The 16,530-nt window shown below is 41.2% G+C and overlaps 1 protein-coding gene across 1 annotated transcript; it reads left to right on the top strand.

The window, feature by feature from the left end:
• The first annotated feature begins 57 nt into the window (after positions 1-57).
• NPY (neuropeptide Y) lies at positions 58-8,850 on the top strand. Its single transcript, XM_005421752.2, has 3 exons — positions 58-272; positions 5,333-5,413; positions 8,566-8,850. Exons 1-3 carry the CDS (start codon positions 85-87, stop codon positions 8,588-8,590), a joined length of 294 nt encoding a protein of 97 aa, XP_005421809.1. The 5' UTR covers positions 58-84; the 3' UTR covers positions 8,591-8,850.
• Positions 8,851-16,530: the final 7,680 nt, after the last annotated feature.

The raw sequence follows: 16,530 nt of genomic DNA, 5'->3' as shown, positions 1-16,530 counted from the left end.
GGGCGGCGCGGGGGGGGCGGCGCGCCCCCCGCCGTGGGGGCAGGTGCTGACGGCGGCTCTCGTCCATCCCGCCCCGCCGTGCAGATGCAGGGCACCGTGAGGCTGTGGGTGTCGGTGCTGACTTTCGCCCTGTCGCTGCTGGTCTGCCTGGGGACGCTGGCAGAGGCGTACCCCTCCAAACCGGACAGCCCCGGCGAGGACGCCCCCGCAGAGGACATGGCCAGATACTACTCGGCGCTGAGGCACTACATCAACCTCATCACCAGGCAGAGGTAGGCAGAGCCGGACGGCACACATCTCCCTTGCCCGCTTTCGGGCTAATTTTTTCCTTGGCGAGGCTCAGGGGAGGAAGGTGGGGTGCCCCCTCACACTGGGTGTCTCTCGCTGCTTTCCCCAAGGACACGGAGAAAGATGTGGTGCACAGATTCCTTTTAGAGAGCAGTGCCCGTGAAACCCCGAGCTGCCGGCGCGTCCGGAGCTGAATCTCCACCGCCCAAGTTGGCAGAAGGGGCAGGGGTGTCAATGCTACACCTGCTCTCTCAGCCTCTTCTAGCTCTGGCACAGACAGGCTGGCAGGCAGGAGCATGCACAGCGTGCACAGGGGGGACCCCAAAAAGGAAAGATAACAGCGTGCACAGGGAGGGACCCCAAAAAGGAAAGATAACTAACCTGGGAGCTGGAGACGGCTAGACAGGGCACTAGGAGCAGTTTCCCACTTCTGTTGCTGCCCCTGAGTCCAGTGAAGATTTTGGTGAGAGAAAGTGCCCATTGTGGAGTTGTAGTAGTCCAGATGTTTTGTGGTTTGTAGGCTACTTCGTGCAGCTGTGAATGTCAAAAAACCCCTAGCCCTAACAAAAACCTCTCTCAAGATCAAAAACTCAAGCCCAAAGAGTGTGAGTGCAAGCCTCTCTGGCTCTAAACTGGCTTTCTGTGTTGACCATGCTTGTTAAAGGATGGGAAAAGGCTCAGCCTGAAAAAAAGGGCAAGTTATTATAAAAAAATCATATTCTGTGATAAAAAATGGTCTGTCTAGTTAGGCTGTGTGATCAATAGACATTTGCTCTGAGGTCGTGCAATAGTGTGTCACACAGAAGACCTTCGACATATTTATCTATTGTTTAATATCGAGACCAGATGAGAGTCTAAAATTAGGCTTTCATTTTTCCCTCTAGAAGTCTGAAGAATTAAATTAGAAGGGTGGCTATCATGCAACTGAGAGCTTTCCCAGAATCCCCTAACATTGTGTGCCACTGCCCTAAGTGCGTAAGATGGATGGAGGGGCTGATAGACGTACAGTCCTTTGGTTCTGAACTTTTAAAGCAATATTCACAACTGGCTCACTTGTGAGGCATGCTTCTGTGTGGCAGTCTGCACTCAAATAACCTTTTGTCTACATTACTGTTAAAATAATCTAATCGTCAAATTCTGCCTCTGCTGCCGTTTTCTCTTGCATGCGATGGGATCTCCAGGCTTGTGTCTCATCCCTTTTCTTTCTTTCATCTCCCTTTTCAAAGGTGGCTTCTGTCCAAAGCCAAGTCATATTTAAAAACAAAAAATCCCAAATCCAAATGACCACCCCTCCCCATTTCTGTTCAGCCTTCACTTCTGGTGTGTGCCCTGTGTGCTTGCTTTAATATTGACTGTGTAGCTTTTATTCCAGTTTTATTGATTGTAAGTACACAACTCAGAGAGTTTTTGTACTTAAACCAGTTTCATTCTTTTGTGTGGATTTGGAAGTGAACTGAAATAGTTATTGTTTCTGATGGATAAAATTTAAATTTTGTTCTTTAGATTTTCCTCATATTTCTTACCCACCCTTGTATTTAAAGGAACAGAGTTGACCTGGAAGTACAAGAAAGTTGGCAGAAAAAAGCACTACAAAGACAACTTTGTGATACACATGTAAAAGTTGACTGCACAGGTTAACTAAAAAACCAGAAAGGTGTGCTGTTTTTCCAGTGTGGTGAATTAACAGTCCAGAAACAAATCCATTGCCACCTCCATTTGGAAAGCTTAACTGACTGCTGGAGGTTTCCTGTTTTGGCAGGGACACAGTCACTTGCAAAAGGAATCAATAAGTTTTGAAGCATTTTGGACCAGTCTAAGGATGATTGGTCTGTTTGAGCAGACGTGCTCAAAGTTTTCTCTCTTCTAACAGATTTTTATCTCTGCTTTTTGTGCATGGCACTGCTTGGGAGCCCTGTGACAGGGGGAAGATGAGGTCCAGGGGCTCACCTTGCTCCTTCTGTGGGTGGGTGGGCAAGCTGTGCTCAGCCTCTCACCCAACCTGGTGCCTGTAGCTGGTGAGGTGAAGCAGTAAGAGCATGTTGGCAAAGGAGGAGATGAGGAGATTGATTTTTTTTTTCTTCAGGTTCAGCTGCCCTGCCTTGTTTGATGCTTTTGTGATTATGAATACCACCACTCCCCTCCCTGCCCCCTCCTGGCTCATCTTTCTGCCTTCTGCTTCTGGCCTTGAGTGCCATTCCCCTCTGAGCTACTGTGACCCACAGAGTCTTCACCTGAGCTCAATGAGCTTCTTCTTTCCAGATCATCCTTCTCTTCTTGTATTTAGACCTTGTCCATCTGGCTGTTTGCTCCCTCCCTTCTTGGAAATTCTTCTTCAGATCCATCTCAGCTTTAGACACCAGTGCCTGTCAGCTTTAATACCCCTCTGAGGTTACCTGAGGTAAAGGGGTGCTTGTATGGTGCAGATCAGGGGACCTGTTTCAGTCTTCTTGTTTCTGATGAGATCCCTGTTCCTTATGTGCCAGGTCCTTATAACCTAAAAGAGAGCCCAGCACAGATGCAGAATGCTGCTCTACAGATGCCTGTGTGTCTTTGGATTAGTTCCACCTTCATTTCCTGAGCTGTCCTGTGGTCCTTGCTTCACACCTCTCTACCATACTGTTCAGGAGGCTTTTTTCAGAGTCCTTCTTTATTCCTCCTCCTCCTCCTGCTATTTGCTGCTACCTGTGCTCCCTCCTGCTAACAAACCCACAGGCAGGGCAGAGAGTATATTAAAGTGTGTGTGACTTGGGCAGTGCTGCTGCTCCTGCTTCATGTCAACACCCTTTAATGGGCACAGGAGCAGATCTCCCTTTGCTTTGGTTTCTTGACAATTTTCTAAATCAGACACATCCGATTTTCTGAATTGGACATTGATGGGATTTGAATCCTAACACCAAAGTTTCCATAGGAAGCTTTGAGATTTTGCTGAGCCTGACATACTGTGTCCTTATTCAGAATAAGTATGTTTACTCCTGAAATCTCTTTGACTTCAGCTGGAGCTGTGGCTTATCAGCATGCCCCAAAGTGGGCCTTGGTGTCTCAAATGGAGTATAAAAACTGACCAGGTGTTTTCACCTGGCTTGGAATCATGATATTTTAGTCTTTTAAAAACAGCCATGATTTTTGATAAGTGTGTATCTCGGAGCAAGGCATGAAGCAGCTGGAGCAAAGACATCTCCAGGCATTTGTATCAGGAAAAAGAGTTTGACTGTGTCTGTGACCTCTATTTAGTAAGTCAGTAGCATGGATGTTTCCCAGGGGCAAAGTGACAGGGTAGACAGGAGACTGACAAAGCAAGAATGGATGTTCTTTGGGCAGCCCAGCTGGTGGCACTCAGTGAACACCTTGTGTGCAGCTTTGGACACAGTGGGTCCATCCAGCACAGGCAGTTGCATGGAGTGGCCAAGATGCTGAAAGAACTCGTGTAAAATATGTATCTCCCCAACACAGTGGTCCTCATTATTTGAGTGAATCTCTGCACTCTGGATGTTTGCTGCCTATTTCTTATTCAGGCAAAACTTCCTGAGAGATTAGTGGGAGTTTTGTCCAAGTGTGAGGTGCTAGAGAAAGTTTTGATTTGTTAAATCAGTTTCTTTAACATAACAGAAAATTAACTTCCTCCTCAGCTGAAGTCCAGGTCACATCCGTATTAATCAGAGCAGGGAACTAGAAAGAAAGAAATCCCTTGGTGGTGATGGAGTGCAAGGTATTTGATTCAGCATCATGCCTGATTGCACTATTGTAATAGCATTTTACTGTTTCTGGCTGGTTCTTTTCAAATACCTGCTTTCAGTCAGCTCAGATTAAGAAATTTAACTTTCTGGAACTGATGCTTTGTCTTTCTGGAGCACAAGTGATGCACTGAAATGATTAAAGCAAGGTAAAAACACAAAGGGTTGAAGAAAAGGGATGAAAAGTGAGAGATGTTTCCCCATTTAAATGCAATCAATGCACTCAACAGTTAAAACTGTTAGGTTTTTTAAATTTAGTTTGGAAGGTTTGGGTTGATTTTTTTTTCTTTTTTTTTTGCTAATCTAAACCACTGGAATGACTGGGGTCACTGGAGAAACATCATGATAATAATGGATAAAATGTTAGTTCTTAACTACACCTTTGATTTTCTGAAATCAGAATTTCACTCCAGCAGCATTCACAAAAGCTGTTAATGTACTTTGTGATCCAGAATGAAATTGCACACACAAGTTAAACTGTGATCTTAATTCTTTCCAACCGAGGGAGGGTTTGCTCATAGGTATCACTCTTAGGCTAATGAATCCTTGTAGTCATGTAAGCAGACTGCTCATTGCCACTTCTGTTTTCCCAGGAAAAGAGATTGAATTCCTTCCCAAGTGATGGAAATTGCAGTACTTTTAACTGTTAAGTGATGTACAGCATTCATGATTAAAAAGAAAAAGGCAAATAGAAAGCCAGCTGCTGTGTAAATAAAGGACAAAGGTAGCCCCTGAAATCCTGTCTAGTTGAAGAAGAACTCTGAAAAAGCAAGTTTTCATTGTCATAGCCACAGAGTTCAAGATAACTCAGTGTTTGCAAACTAATGTGCTATGTGTTGGGCAGCCCCAAATGTGCTGGCTACCTTAAAAAATCTTGAAAAATTTCTGATGAAGGAGAAGTATAATCTAAACCAATGAGAAAGTTCGTGGGATGATGGAACTGGGTTTCCAGGCAAGACCAACATGCTTGGAAGTCACATCATGCACAGCTTCTTCCCTCTTCTTCCATGCTCTCATCAGTTAGGTGCAAGGTCCTAGAATATCCAGGAGCAGCCATCAAATTGAGAAATATTGAGAGTTTCTCAATATAATAATGTAAAATTATTATGGAAAAATGTAGAAAAATATGGAAATAAAACAAGAATTAACATTTGCTCACATGGCTAAGGCAAATTGAAATTGCTGGAAAGTGGTATTTATGTCTGCTCAATTATTTTTCTGAAAAGAAAAAAATCACTAATGGTTCTGTGCTCAGTCTTCATTTGTAAAAAGTGATATATACAAAAATGTAACTTCTAAAAATTTTTCCTCAGATATGGGAAGAGATCAAGCCCAGATACATTGATCTCAGACCTCTTGTTGAGGGAAAGCACAGAAAACATTCCTAGATCCAGGTATGTATGAAGAGCTCATTTGGATTTAACAGTCTCATTTGTTATCAATAAATATGATTCATAGGGAGAAAACATACCACCAGAAGCTGTTTAATCACATCCTTAAAAAACCCAAACCTTTAATTCCTTTTTTCCCCAAGAGATAACACCATCAATGAATGCAAGAAGTGCCTTACCAGGTGTGATATACTCTAAACTCCTCATTTGCTAATTTTGGGAGCAGGCTATACCTGTTATTCAGAGGAAGGGAAGCACTCCCACAATGGTGGCCTAATTCTGAGCATTTTTACATAGAATTGTATGCTGATGTCTGATGATGATTCCCTACTTGTTAGAGCTCCAAAGATGACATCTTGCTACTCATTTGCTGCTCACACAAGTTTAAATTTTTCCTCTAAAGGTCTATAAGTGGTAAATATGCACCTATATTAACTCATACACAAATGCACAGCAGTGACTTTTCTTTAAAATGCAGTATTTCACAGGTTTTGTATCTAATGCTTTACAAAGGGGAAAAATGGCCTATTTATTTCCATTTGCACTAGGCTAAAGGAACACTGGTGTTTCAAACAACACTGGGGTTTCAAATGTACATAATGTATTTATCTAGTTAGGTAATGACAATTTTATACATAATGTAAGATACTGTAGTAGTGACTGCAATTTACACAGCTGAAAATTAAGTATGTTGAAAAGGTAAGATGCAGGAGTAGTTTTGGCTCATGAAGGAAAATACTGGTTTTACTCATAATCCATCATGAATGAGCTCAGTTTAAGCCTTCACTGATTGTCTGAAGTTTGCTGACAATACTTCTACTGCAGAAATAAATGTTTTGTGCAGCTGTCTTCTCAGGAGTCTTCAAACAAGTGCTCTGCAAAGGCTCAACTAGACCAGTTCAGTACTTAAACATAATAGGCTGTAGCATTGAATTTAGGGCATGATCATGAGACTGAGAGGTGACCCAAAATTCCTACTGCCATCCAGGGAGGTTGCTCATGAGACCTGCAGTTCTTTGTGTAGGGAGAGCCTTGTCTGATGGGTTGATGACTAACCACAGCTGTGGGGATGCAATTTTCTCTGCAGATGCTTATCTGAAAAACTGCATGGAGTGCAGTGAAATGTATTAGACTATTTTGTGTTTGGTAATGACAAGGGAGAGCCCTCACATAATGGGAAATTTCCACTGTCTTGAATTTGAGGCAACACACAGGGTAGTTAGTACTCATACTCTCTAATGTATCTCCCTAATAGTCTAATACTCTCTGTAATTTTCACCCCTTCATCACAAAACGTTATGATTATTATTATTGTTTCAATAATGCTATTTGTAACACACCAGGGAGCAAAAATTCACGAGCAAAATAACAAACTAGTCTGCAGTTAAGATCAAGAATTGATGAGAAGCAGATTTTTATTTCTTACCCCCTGTAACAGCACTTTAAGCTGAGTATGGTATTTTTCACTCATTGCTGACAGTTATGGGAGTACTGGGAACAATGATGCCTAGTTTCCTATGGATATGTTTTCTAGGATAAAACTCTGTATGGATTCTGAAGCCCACTCCAACTTTTTCCTCCATGTGAGGACACAATTAAATTTTCTTTCTATCCAGTCCAGTGTTTCATGGCACATCAGGAGCTAAACATCTCTAAAATCAGTGTGCCTCTCCTTGACTGAAATTGTCCAAAGGGTGTGAAAGCTGGGGAGGAAGTGAGGAGAGGCATGCAGGGTCAGACAGCTGGACACACAGCATGGCTGCCCAAGCCTTCTTCCTGGAGGAAGCCAGGCTGAAGGAATGAATGAAGGGCAGGCTGCTATTATTCCAAACTGAAATTCAGTAAATGTTATAGAAATAGTTACACAAAAAGCTAGTTATGGAGCAAATGTAATTTGCACTCAAGTGCAAATCAGTGACAGAGAGAGATACCTCATGAGTTTGTGGGAACTGAACTTTGTAACTAAACACTGAGATAATGATAAATGACTTAATTCTATGCAGCTTGGTTTGACATTTCACTTTTGCTGACTGAAATACGCCTCAAAAGATGTTCTAGTTTGGGTGTATGTCTGACCATAGAAAGAAAGTTTAGAGAGATTCTTTTAGAAACTAATTGCAAAATAGGAAGTTAAAGATTAAAAAAAAGAAGAGGCCTTGACCTGAGTACAAGTAAGTTCTTATGACAGAAATGTGTGATTCAGCATGTTTCTGATTTTATCTGTCTTGTGGAGTGATGAGAACATGTTTAATACTCAGTAATAGGCTTTATATCTCCTGATGCTGCCTCTTTAAAAATTAGATATCTAGTGTGAAATACTCATCTGGGTTGCCTCTAGTCAGTCAGAGGGATGGGTAACTCCAGAATGAACTTTCCTGCCTAAAATGGGCACATTCTCAGTTGCCCTCTAAGGTGCCCAGGTCTCTCCAGTGACTGTGGAGGCAGATTAGATATTTAGTCAAGAGTTGATGTGCTACTTTTAGATGGGAAAAATCATGGCAAATGCATTTCTCCTGGTGTTTTTCCATGTTCTCCTACTTGTTACCTTTCCTCCTGTGTAGACAAAACATCTGTTTGCAAGCAGAGGATCTCTGGATAAAATCCTGCCTTCGGCACCCTTTTCAATATCTTTCAAGAGCTTGATAATGAGCAGTGGAATACCACAATAATATTTTAGGATGGTGGCTTTGAACTTGGGTTTTGTTCGAAGGTGCTTACAGCATGATGTGATTTTTGTTTGGCTCAGTGAGTTCTCTTTGGAAGTTGTTTACTCCTGAGTTAGTATGAAAAATATATCTTTAAGAAATTTGTATCTCAACATATCATAGTTATCTAGCCTAATTTCACTAAGTGCTGTTTAATGGTGTAAGGCAGCTTTGTGGCTAGTCTCAGCCATGTAAAACGTGGTACCAGGGTAGCAGGATGTACAGGCAAGTTCTGGTACCAATTTTTACAATCAAGTACAGATTTTTGGCAATTCATAATGCATCTGTTTTTGTTGGAGTCACATATACAGTTTTCAGCTGCAAATATGCATATATATTTCTCATTGCTGCTATTAATGAATGTTTTAGGCAGTTTTAACATTAAATTTTTTCAGAAGGGGCTTTAATATGTGTTTAATGTGTTTTTTTTATTCATAATATGTGTTGCAGGTTTGAAGACCCTTCAATGTGGTGATGGGATTTTCAGCACACCTTCAGAACTTTTCCTAGTTTTCAGTTTCACACCTCTGAAGCAAATCATAGCGTCATCCCCAGTGCATGCAGCCATTGTATTCTGTAGAGTTTCTCTCTTTCATCATATTTGTACATATTCCTTTATTTAAATAAATTATTTGTGCATTCCAAAAAATAACATACTAAATGAAAACAAACAACCATGTCATTGGTATAACAAAGCATTGTTTTAAACTATTAAAACTGAATTATAACTTCCCTGTAGTGTGGACAACAATGGTGTCACAGTTATTACAGTAATTACTGTGCAAAGTAAGATAAAGACATCATTTATTGTGGCCTCAGACTCAGCTCAAAACTGTTTAAAATCATTTATCACAGACTTCATAACTTGTGAAAACAGCATTCTGAGAGGCAACTTTTTCAGAATGGCCATCATTAAAACTTTAGTGCTTACAGTGACAAATGTAATAAAATTAAAGGCAATTTTGAAATGCAAAGGAATAAGTCACTGCTTAATTCTGCTAACTCCTCAAAACTGGTTTGATGCTTGGCTGTAAGCCTGAACTAGTAGTTTTAAATGAAACAGATGTAACATCTTTGTTTTGGCAATATGTGAAATAGCAGAAACTAACATCTAAAGTAACTCATAAACCAAGACAAGACTGCAATTATTTGTGCCAGAAAATAGACATCTAACATTGCCTAAGGCCTTGTAAAGGAACACAGTGATAAATCCCAACCCTTGGACTACTTGCCTTCTGAGCCTCTCTCATTTGGGCTTATTATTGGTTTGTACCATAAGATCCACAGAACAGCGACAAGGCAAGCTATCTCCAGGTTTATCTTTTGCTATTTTTGGATTTTACATGTTCACTCAGTAGCCTAATGGGGGCCTTAGACACACTTGAAGTTTTTACTCAAAGTAGTATAAGAATGGCAGCACCTTCCCCTTGTTCTTAAGTGGTTCTAGTTCACAGATGTGTATCCTGCTGCATGGTCAGGACCCAGACTGTGCATTTCACAAATGCTGGTCTCTGGTTCCTGATGCACCATTTCTTTTCTTTAGACACTGTGACTAAACAATGCATAATAAACCACATAAAGAAGTTCCAAAGTGGAAAAGAATCAGCGTGAAGGTTTAATCTATTTAGATGTCCTTCCCACTCTTCAAATGCTTCCACATGGCTGTTGCCCCTGGGAGAGATGCATCAGTGCAACCAAGTTCCAGATTCTATAAATGTGTTTGCAAAGTGTTACCAGCTTACCAGGACTGGTCAGCTTTTGTGGTCACACTGCTTTCAGCAAAACACAACACAGTTTTCCTCTTCATAAAACACTCCTGTGTCACTGGAATTGGCAAACTTATCTTTCAGCAGCAGCACATTAACTTACAGACGTGGTGATGGTTCTATAGTGCTGCATGCGCAATTGTGATGATTAAGAGCAATCTAGAGTCACAAAAATGATTGGGGCCCCCAGGGTGTACTAGTTCGAAACCAAAACAGTGGGAAATTCCAAGTCAGAACAGCAATTTAATAGAAAAATTAAGATAAATGCAATAGAACAGAAACACTGACTTAAACGGACAGAGTCAGAATACGATCTGACACCCTGTGATGGTAGCAGTCTGATTAAATGGTGCCTATACTCCAGTGATGGGTATTGAGCTCTTGTCCTCTGGGAATCCAGTGATAGTGCTCCTGTGGTGTTCCAAGCCTCAGACCATATCCTGGTAGGAGTGCTTGGTTCCTCCTCCTGGGTGGGGCATCTCAGAATGAGAGATCTAATTCTATGAGACATGCTGGGAGATCCTGATGGCCCATTAGCAGAGATAGCTCTTGGAGGGAGTTATCAGGGATGAGCCATGGATGAGATAAAGAACGCTGTCCCATCTGTTTTAACAGCCTATGAAGATGGTCACAGAACACATACTTTGGTTACACTTTTTCATTGTAACCCCAGAGTAAACCCTTGCTACCTACGGCTGTAGGCAATAATCCTCAGAGGGACTTCAGGATGGCCCCCAGTTGCTGGAGTGAGCAGGTGTTCTTCAACCTCAGGCCAGGATCTGCTACGGCAGGTTACACAGAGTACTCTGCTTTGAGTAATTATTAAAATGAAAATTGAAAGTTACTGAGGTATATGATACACAATGTCTTTAATTCCTGCTAATTTTTAGTATTTCTCTATATACACTAATGACCATGTAAATTGCAGTATCAGTAGTGATAAAAATGATAAACTAATCTTATGTTGCTTGTGCTGTCATTACAAATGTACCTTAGGGGAGAAAAGGAGAGTTAAAGAATGAGCGCATGCTAAACACTTGTGCTGAGTTGTTCCAGTCAATTACCTGAGTTCTCCTGAACATTGAGAACACTCATCTGTATAGAAAAGCTATTACCTGATGAGCTCTCAAAGACAGAAGCAAGGCAAAGCATTCACACAATATTTATTTATCCACTGTGCAATATTATTTTTGTTCTAAAATCTTCCTCTGTTCTCTGGGGCAGACATAATATTGCCACAGAATTCCAGTGTGCTTAGTTCTTAGCTTCCTTGTGTACTTCATATACCACTCTTGACAGGCCAGGGCACTGAAAATACTGTATCAGCTCTACAAATCAGAGGATAGACTTAAAAAATGAGCTGTGAAATGAAGATAAATATCAGTTTTCTTTGGCGTGACTCCTGCATTTTGACTTCAGGGTTAAGTTTTTCATCCTTTTCTCTCTAACTGTGAGAAATAGTGCCTTGTTTCTAAAACAAAGGCTGAAATTGATGTTAGAATCTGAGGAAGCGCCAGGAAAAACAAGAATAATAACCATGAAAGTAGGTAATAATATTTTCTGCTTTATTTATTGTGGGTTTGAAATCATGAGAAATGTACATAAATAGGTGTCAAACATTTAAAAGACTTTCCACCTTTACCTTCAGCAATTTCTGTGAAATACATCACAGTTATGCCCAACTTTGATTTAACCAAAGAGGAGATCTAGATGATCCCACCTATCTTGTCTTCCAGGACAGGAATTTCTCTCTGTCTTCTTCTCTCGCCATCCCTACAAACCTAGCCCACTGCAATGCTTTCAGCCCTGAAATTCTCTGTGCCAAAAGACCCTCCCAGAGGGTCATGGTGCTCCAGTGCGGGCAGTGCTGCCCAAGCATGGCATTGTGTTGGGGTGAGGTGGGATTTACCTGGTAGCTGGCAAATGAATACCAAGTTTCAGGTCCAGCATCGAGTGTTTTTTATAGTAGTTTGTGCCAGCTTCTGGTGCTCTGCTGGCCCCTCACCTTGGTGCTTAGGGTGTGGTGCCCAGGAGCACTTGGCATACGTGGGAAGGGTATTTTAAAGCTGAACTGACCATTGCTCCATGTTTCCCATGGGATTACATGTCTTGCCTGGCCACATGACCTTCAGGGGTGCCTGTGTAAATCCAACACCAGACCTTTTTTCCCATTGCCACCCTTGTGTTATCACCATTAGCCACTAAAAGTCAACAAACATTAAAAAAAAAAAATCAGCAGAATCAATCATAAAATCATAGAGTACCAGGTTGGAGGGGAACTTCAAGGATCACCTGATCAAAACTTTCTTGGCAAAAGCATGGTATAGACAAGATGGTCCAGCAGCCTGTCCAGCTGAATCTCATAAATGTTCAACATTGGGGAATCCCCCACTTCCCTGTGGAGATTATTCTCCTTGTAAAAAATGAGTGGCTGATTGTTATTTTGAAAATTTCTCCTCTTGTGTCCAATCAGAATCTCCCCAAGAGTAATATATCAGGTTGCCCAGTCATTTGATCATCTTTGTGGCCTTCTCTGGACCTCTCCAGCCTGTCCACATCTTTTCTTGTACAGCAGGGACCAGAATTCAACACAGTATTCCAGGTGTGACAAGTACTAAGTTCAGTAAAGGAAACAAAAAGTTTCCAGATGGATTTCAGTGAAGGTAGAAAACTAAATGCAAACGAAACATAATATAACATACAGTAATGAAAAAAAAAGTACTCTGTTTTGGTGGGTTAGTACCCTGAGTAAGAAAGTGCTACTGAGTGGAAATTGCCTAACTAATGCGGTAATTCATATCAAGTTGGTGTATTTTATTTATCTGGCTGCATTGTTATCAGTCATTTATTTATCTGTATTACAGCAGCACCTGGAGACTCCAGATATGGGGGTCATTGTGCTCCAGTCTGTAAGACCATAATAAAATAAAAAAAATCCAGACTACAGAGATATTCCATCTATGTGCAAGGAGAGAAAGTGGGAGGAAACCTGGGCTCACAAATAAAATGATTAGTAAGTTATATGGTCCTACTGCACCTGCAGCCTTGCCCTTGTAGACTCTTGGATTACAGCAATTAAGAATGTGCTATAAAACCAGTAGTGCAACATTATCTTGTTTCCAGTTAATATGTGTGTTTGCTAAGCTCTCCCTTATCTAAGTTATTTGCTTTTCTCTAATGACCCAGTCCTTGCCAGGCCCAGAGACTTTCCAAGCTATATTTAGCTACAAGCAGCTCCCACCTGCCTGTAATGAACACCCAGCTCAGAAGTTTTCAGACTTCTTTCTTTATCTCATTTTCCTGTGCATTCAATAGAAGGTCCTGGGCTGTGGGCTGCCAAGTGCATGTCTCAAGGTGTGTAAGTTCTACGGAAATGTGTCTGGAGTCATTCCACCTTTGAAGAAGCAGAATTGATGGGAGCAGGAGAGCATGAGGTGCCCTTGCAGACAGCGCTGATGGTGGCTAAAACTGAACACAGCTATAACGGGCTTCCCACAGTAACTTTCCCAGTAAGGTGTAAATTGGCAGCCTCTCCCAGAGGTACAAGAGCATGAAATGCTCTTTATCAAATAAATATGTTTGTATCAATTAAGAATGAGGGTTTAGATGACTGTGTGCTAAATAGGTGACAGGCTCTTTAATAGATCTTTCTTACTAGGTTTTTCCACAAGTTCTTATGTTGTGTTTTCATAGAATCATAGGATGGTTTAAGTTGGAAGGAAACTTAAAAATCACCTAGTTCCAACCCCCCTGCCATAGGCAGAGACACCTTCCACTAGAGCAGGTAGCTCAGAGCCCCATTAAACCTGGCCTTGAACACTGACAGGAATGGGTCTTCCACAACTTCCCTGGCAATCTGTTCCAGTGCCTCACCACCCTCACAGTAAAGAATTTCTTCCCATTTTCAAGCTTCCTTTCCTTTGAAAAGCATTCTTTTATGTTCTGTTCTTGTTTCACTTTCTTTTATATGGAAGAAAAGGATTGCAATTTGAAGTTATTCTGCATTTATGATGCAGACTATTCTGCCAGGGATGATTTTCTTGACTATACCCATTCATTCACTCTGCCATGTTTCTGATGATTACTCTGGTTCAGCTATCACCCCCACTGAAGTCAGCTGAAAATGCTGTTTTTCCACACATCTTTTTCCAAATCCTGTTCCATCAGTAGTGGCAAAGATTTATATTTTTAAACAATTGCTCCAGTACTTGTTCAGTTGCATTATAAGCCTTAAAAGTGGATTCTAATTAAGTCACCTAAACCAGGAAATAAATTTTATCAATTGAATATTAATATTTCGGAGGTTCAAACACATTTTGTTATGGTCAGTTTTTTCTAGGAAGGTGGAGCTAAATAATCAGATCAATCAGAAATGTTGACTTGCATTCACATTTGAAGCATTTAAACTTTGACATCATTCGTTTTCTTCAGCAGTTGTTTCAAATCAGCAATCAGAAAATTATTGACGTGGAGTTTTGTGTTGCTACACCAGGGCCTTAACTTAATTCTGCCTTTAAAAGATGAAATGCATTTAGAGCTGCTTAAAATCACATCTTAAATTGGCTGCCTTATCTGTCTTAGCCAGCAGTGCATGTTACACTTCTCCACAGGCACACTGACGGTGGTACCCAGGCCCACCGTGGCTCAGCACACGTCAGAGCGTCTGCACTTCAGCGCTCGTCGTGACTGTCACAACAGCCTGAGAGAATTAAAATATATTTCCTGCTCTGTGAGTCAGACCTGGGGAATTAATAATAAGCTCCATTTAAGTGGGAAGAAATAATTTTTCATTTGATATATCAGGTCTGATTTACCATCTTCTTTAAAAAAACCAACAAGCCCAACCCTCCTGAAAATCACCTGCAACAAAAAAGAGGCTCAGCCTAATATTCTGTCAAGGAAATGGGCTGAGACAAGGTGCTGCCCTATTTAAATTTTCTTAAGCATGTTTCTTTCTCTTACTCCAAGCACTCAGTTTATTGATATCACCATGCCATCCTACTCTCTCCTTAGGCTGCTAACACTCTTTTTGTCCTCGATAGCATTTCATAAAGAACCTACCCCAAACTTCAAAGCTTTCAAAGGGACATTGGCTGTCCCCAGGCCAAGTTGTAGAGAGAAATGTCTGCTACCCTACAGCACAACAACCAAATGTGCAAAATTACAAGCTCTTCCTCTTCAGGTACGCCTGAGGGTCTACAGGTATATTTCTAGTTTAAAATGTAGTTAAGATGCCTTAGATTGATGTTTCTCATTTCTTCACCAGCTGGATAGCTATTATCCAAGCAACTCTGGCTTACAGGCATTGACTGCATTTATCCAGCATTCTGCTGTCCCTGTTCAACACGCCTGCCAACAAAGAGAGCAGCTTTCATATGGAAAAATATGTATTTCTCTTTCACTTTTTTACCTCTTTTAATGTTTCTTAGAAATAAGGGGGGTTGGTTTTGCCAGCCACATAGGTTTCTGTGCTAAAACCATGGTATTTTAAACTCAAAGTATCTCAATCTACATACAGTGCAATAAGGTAAGCTTTTCCCTGGTGCTATAACCCCTTCTCCAAGCTGCACCTCTTCCTTGAGAGCTCTGCTCAGACATCTCTGTCAAAGTTGCAGTGTTTTGACAATTCCCATTAGGTAATCTAATTATATAATGTGAGGAAAAGCTAAATCAGATAGAAAATTGTCACTTGGAAATATCAGAAATTAATAAATTTACATTGAATTAAACCAAATGGATTTTTTTCAAAGTAGTTTAGAAGATTCCAGCATAAATCTTGAGTGAATGGTGGTCTGTGTGTATATCAAGCAGCAATTAGGAATTTGTGTTTTCCTCTTTTCACTATGGTGAGATAAGGTGAATGCTGGGGTGTGATTGTTGCCAGCCTTAGCAGAGAATCAGCTCACTGTCAGGCTGGATCAGTGTAAGGTGAGCACCTCACTGTTTTAGCAAGGTCTCCCTGTGGGAATTGCACATTTCAGGCACTGCAAAGGTACAGGGATAACTTTGATTAATGCAGATTGCTAGCAACTTTGAAATTCAGAGTGAAGACTGTGTTGGGGGCCAGCAAAGGTGCTCTGAGCTTTAATGCAGCACATGGCCCATCTCTGCCATCAGCTGTGCTGGCTGTGGAAACCTCGTGAGCAGAACCCCACTGGAGATTAGAGGCAGGTAAAAAATTATTCTAGGGAATTATTATGTCCTGTGATTTTTGGGGAACACACTTTTTTTGGCTGTGTAAACTCAAAGGGGGAATATTTCATTGAACAAGAGTCAGCAATTATCAGAGATGAAGTGAGACTAAATGTGAACTTGGGGTTCATCCTCAAGTCACTGGCAGGGACAGCACAGGTATCACCCCTTCCCTGCCCTTTTCCTCGTCTTCTTTGTCCTTCCCTGAACTTTGATTTGAGCACCAGTGCCCATGTAACACCTGCATCTATGTTCATCTGGATTTATGAAAATCATGGGAACAGAAGAACATCACCAGTTAATTAGTTGTTTCATTTTCCTTTCTCAGCAGGGATATTTCTAGCTGCATGTGAAGGAAACAGAAACATGCCTGGATGCTCAGGCAGGAGAGGCTTGCAAAAAGACCTGTTCTGCCACTTGCTGAAATCTCTTGGGTTTTAATTCTACATAGTCAATA

Source organism: Geospiza fortis, unplaced genomic scaffold (assembly GCF_000277835.1).
Source record: "Geospiza fortis unplaced genomic scaffold, GeoFor_1.0 scaffold95, whole genome shotgun sequence".
NCBI lineage: Eukaryota > Metazoa > Chordata > Aves > Passeriformes > Thraupidae > Geospiza > Geospiza fortis.
This window is presented reverse-complemented; position numbering and strand designations above follow the sequence as displayed.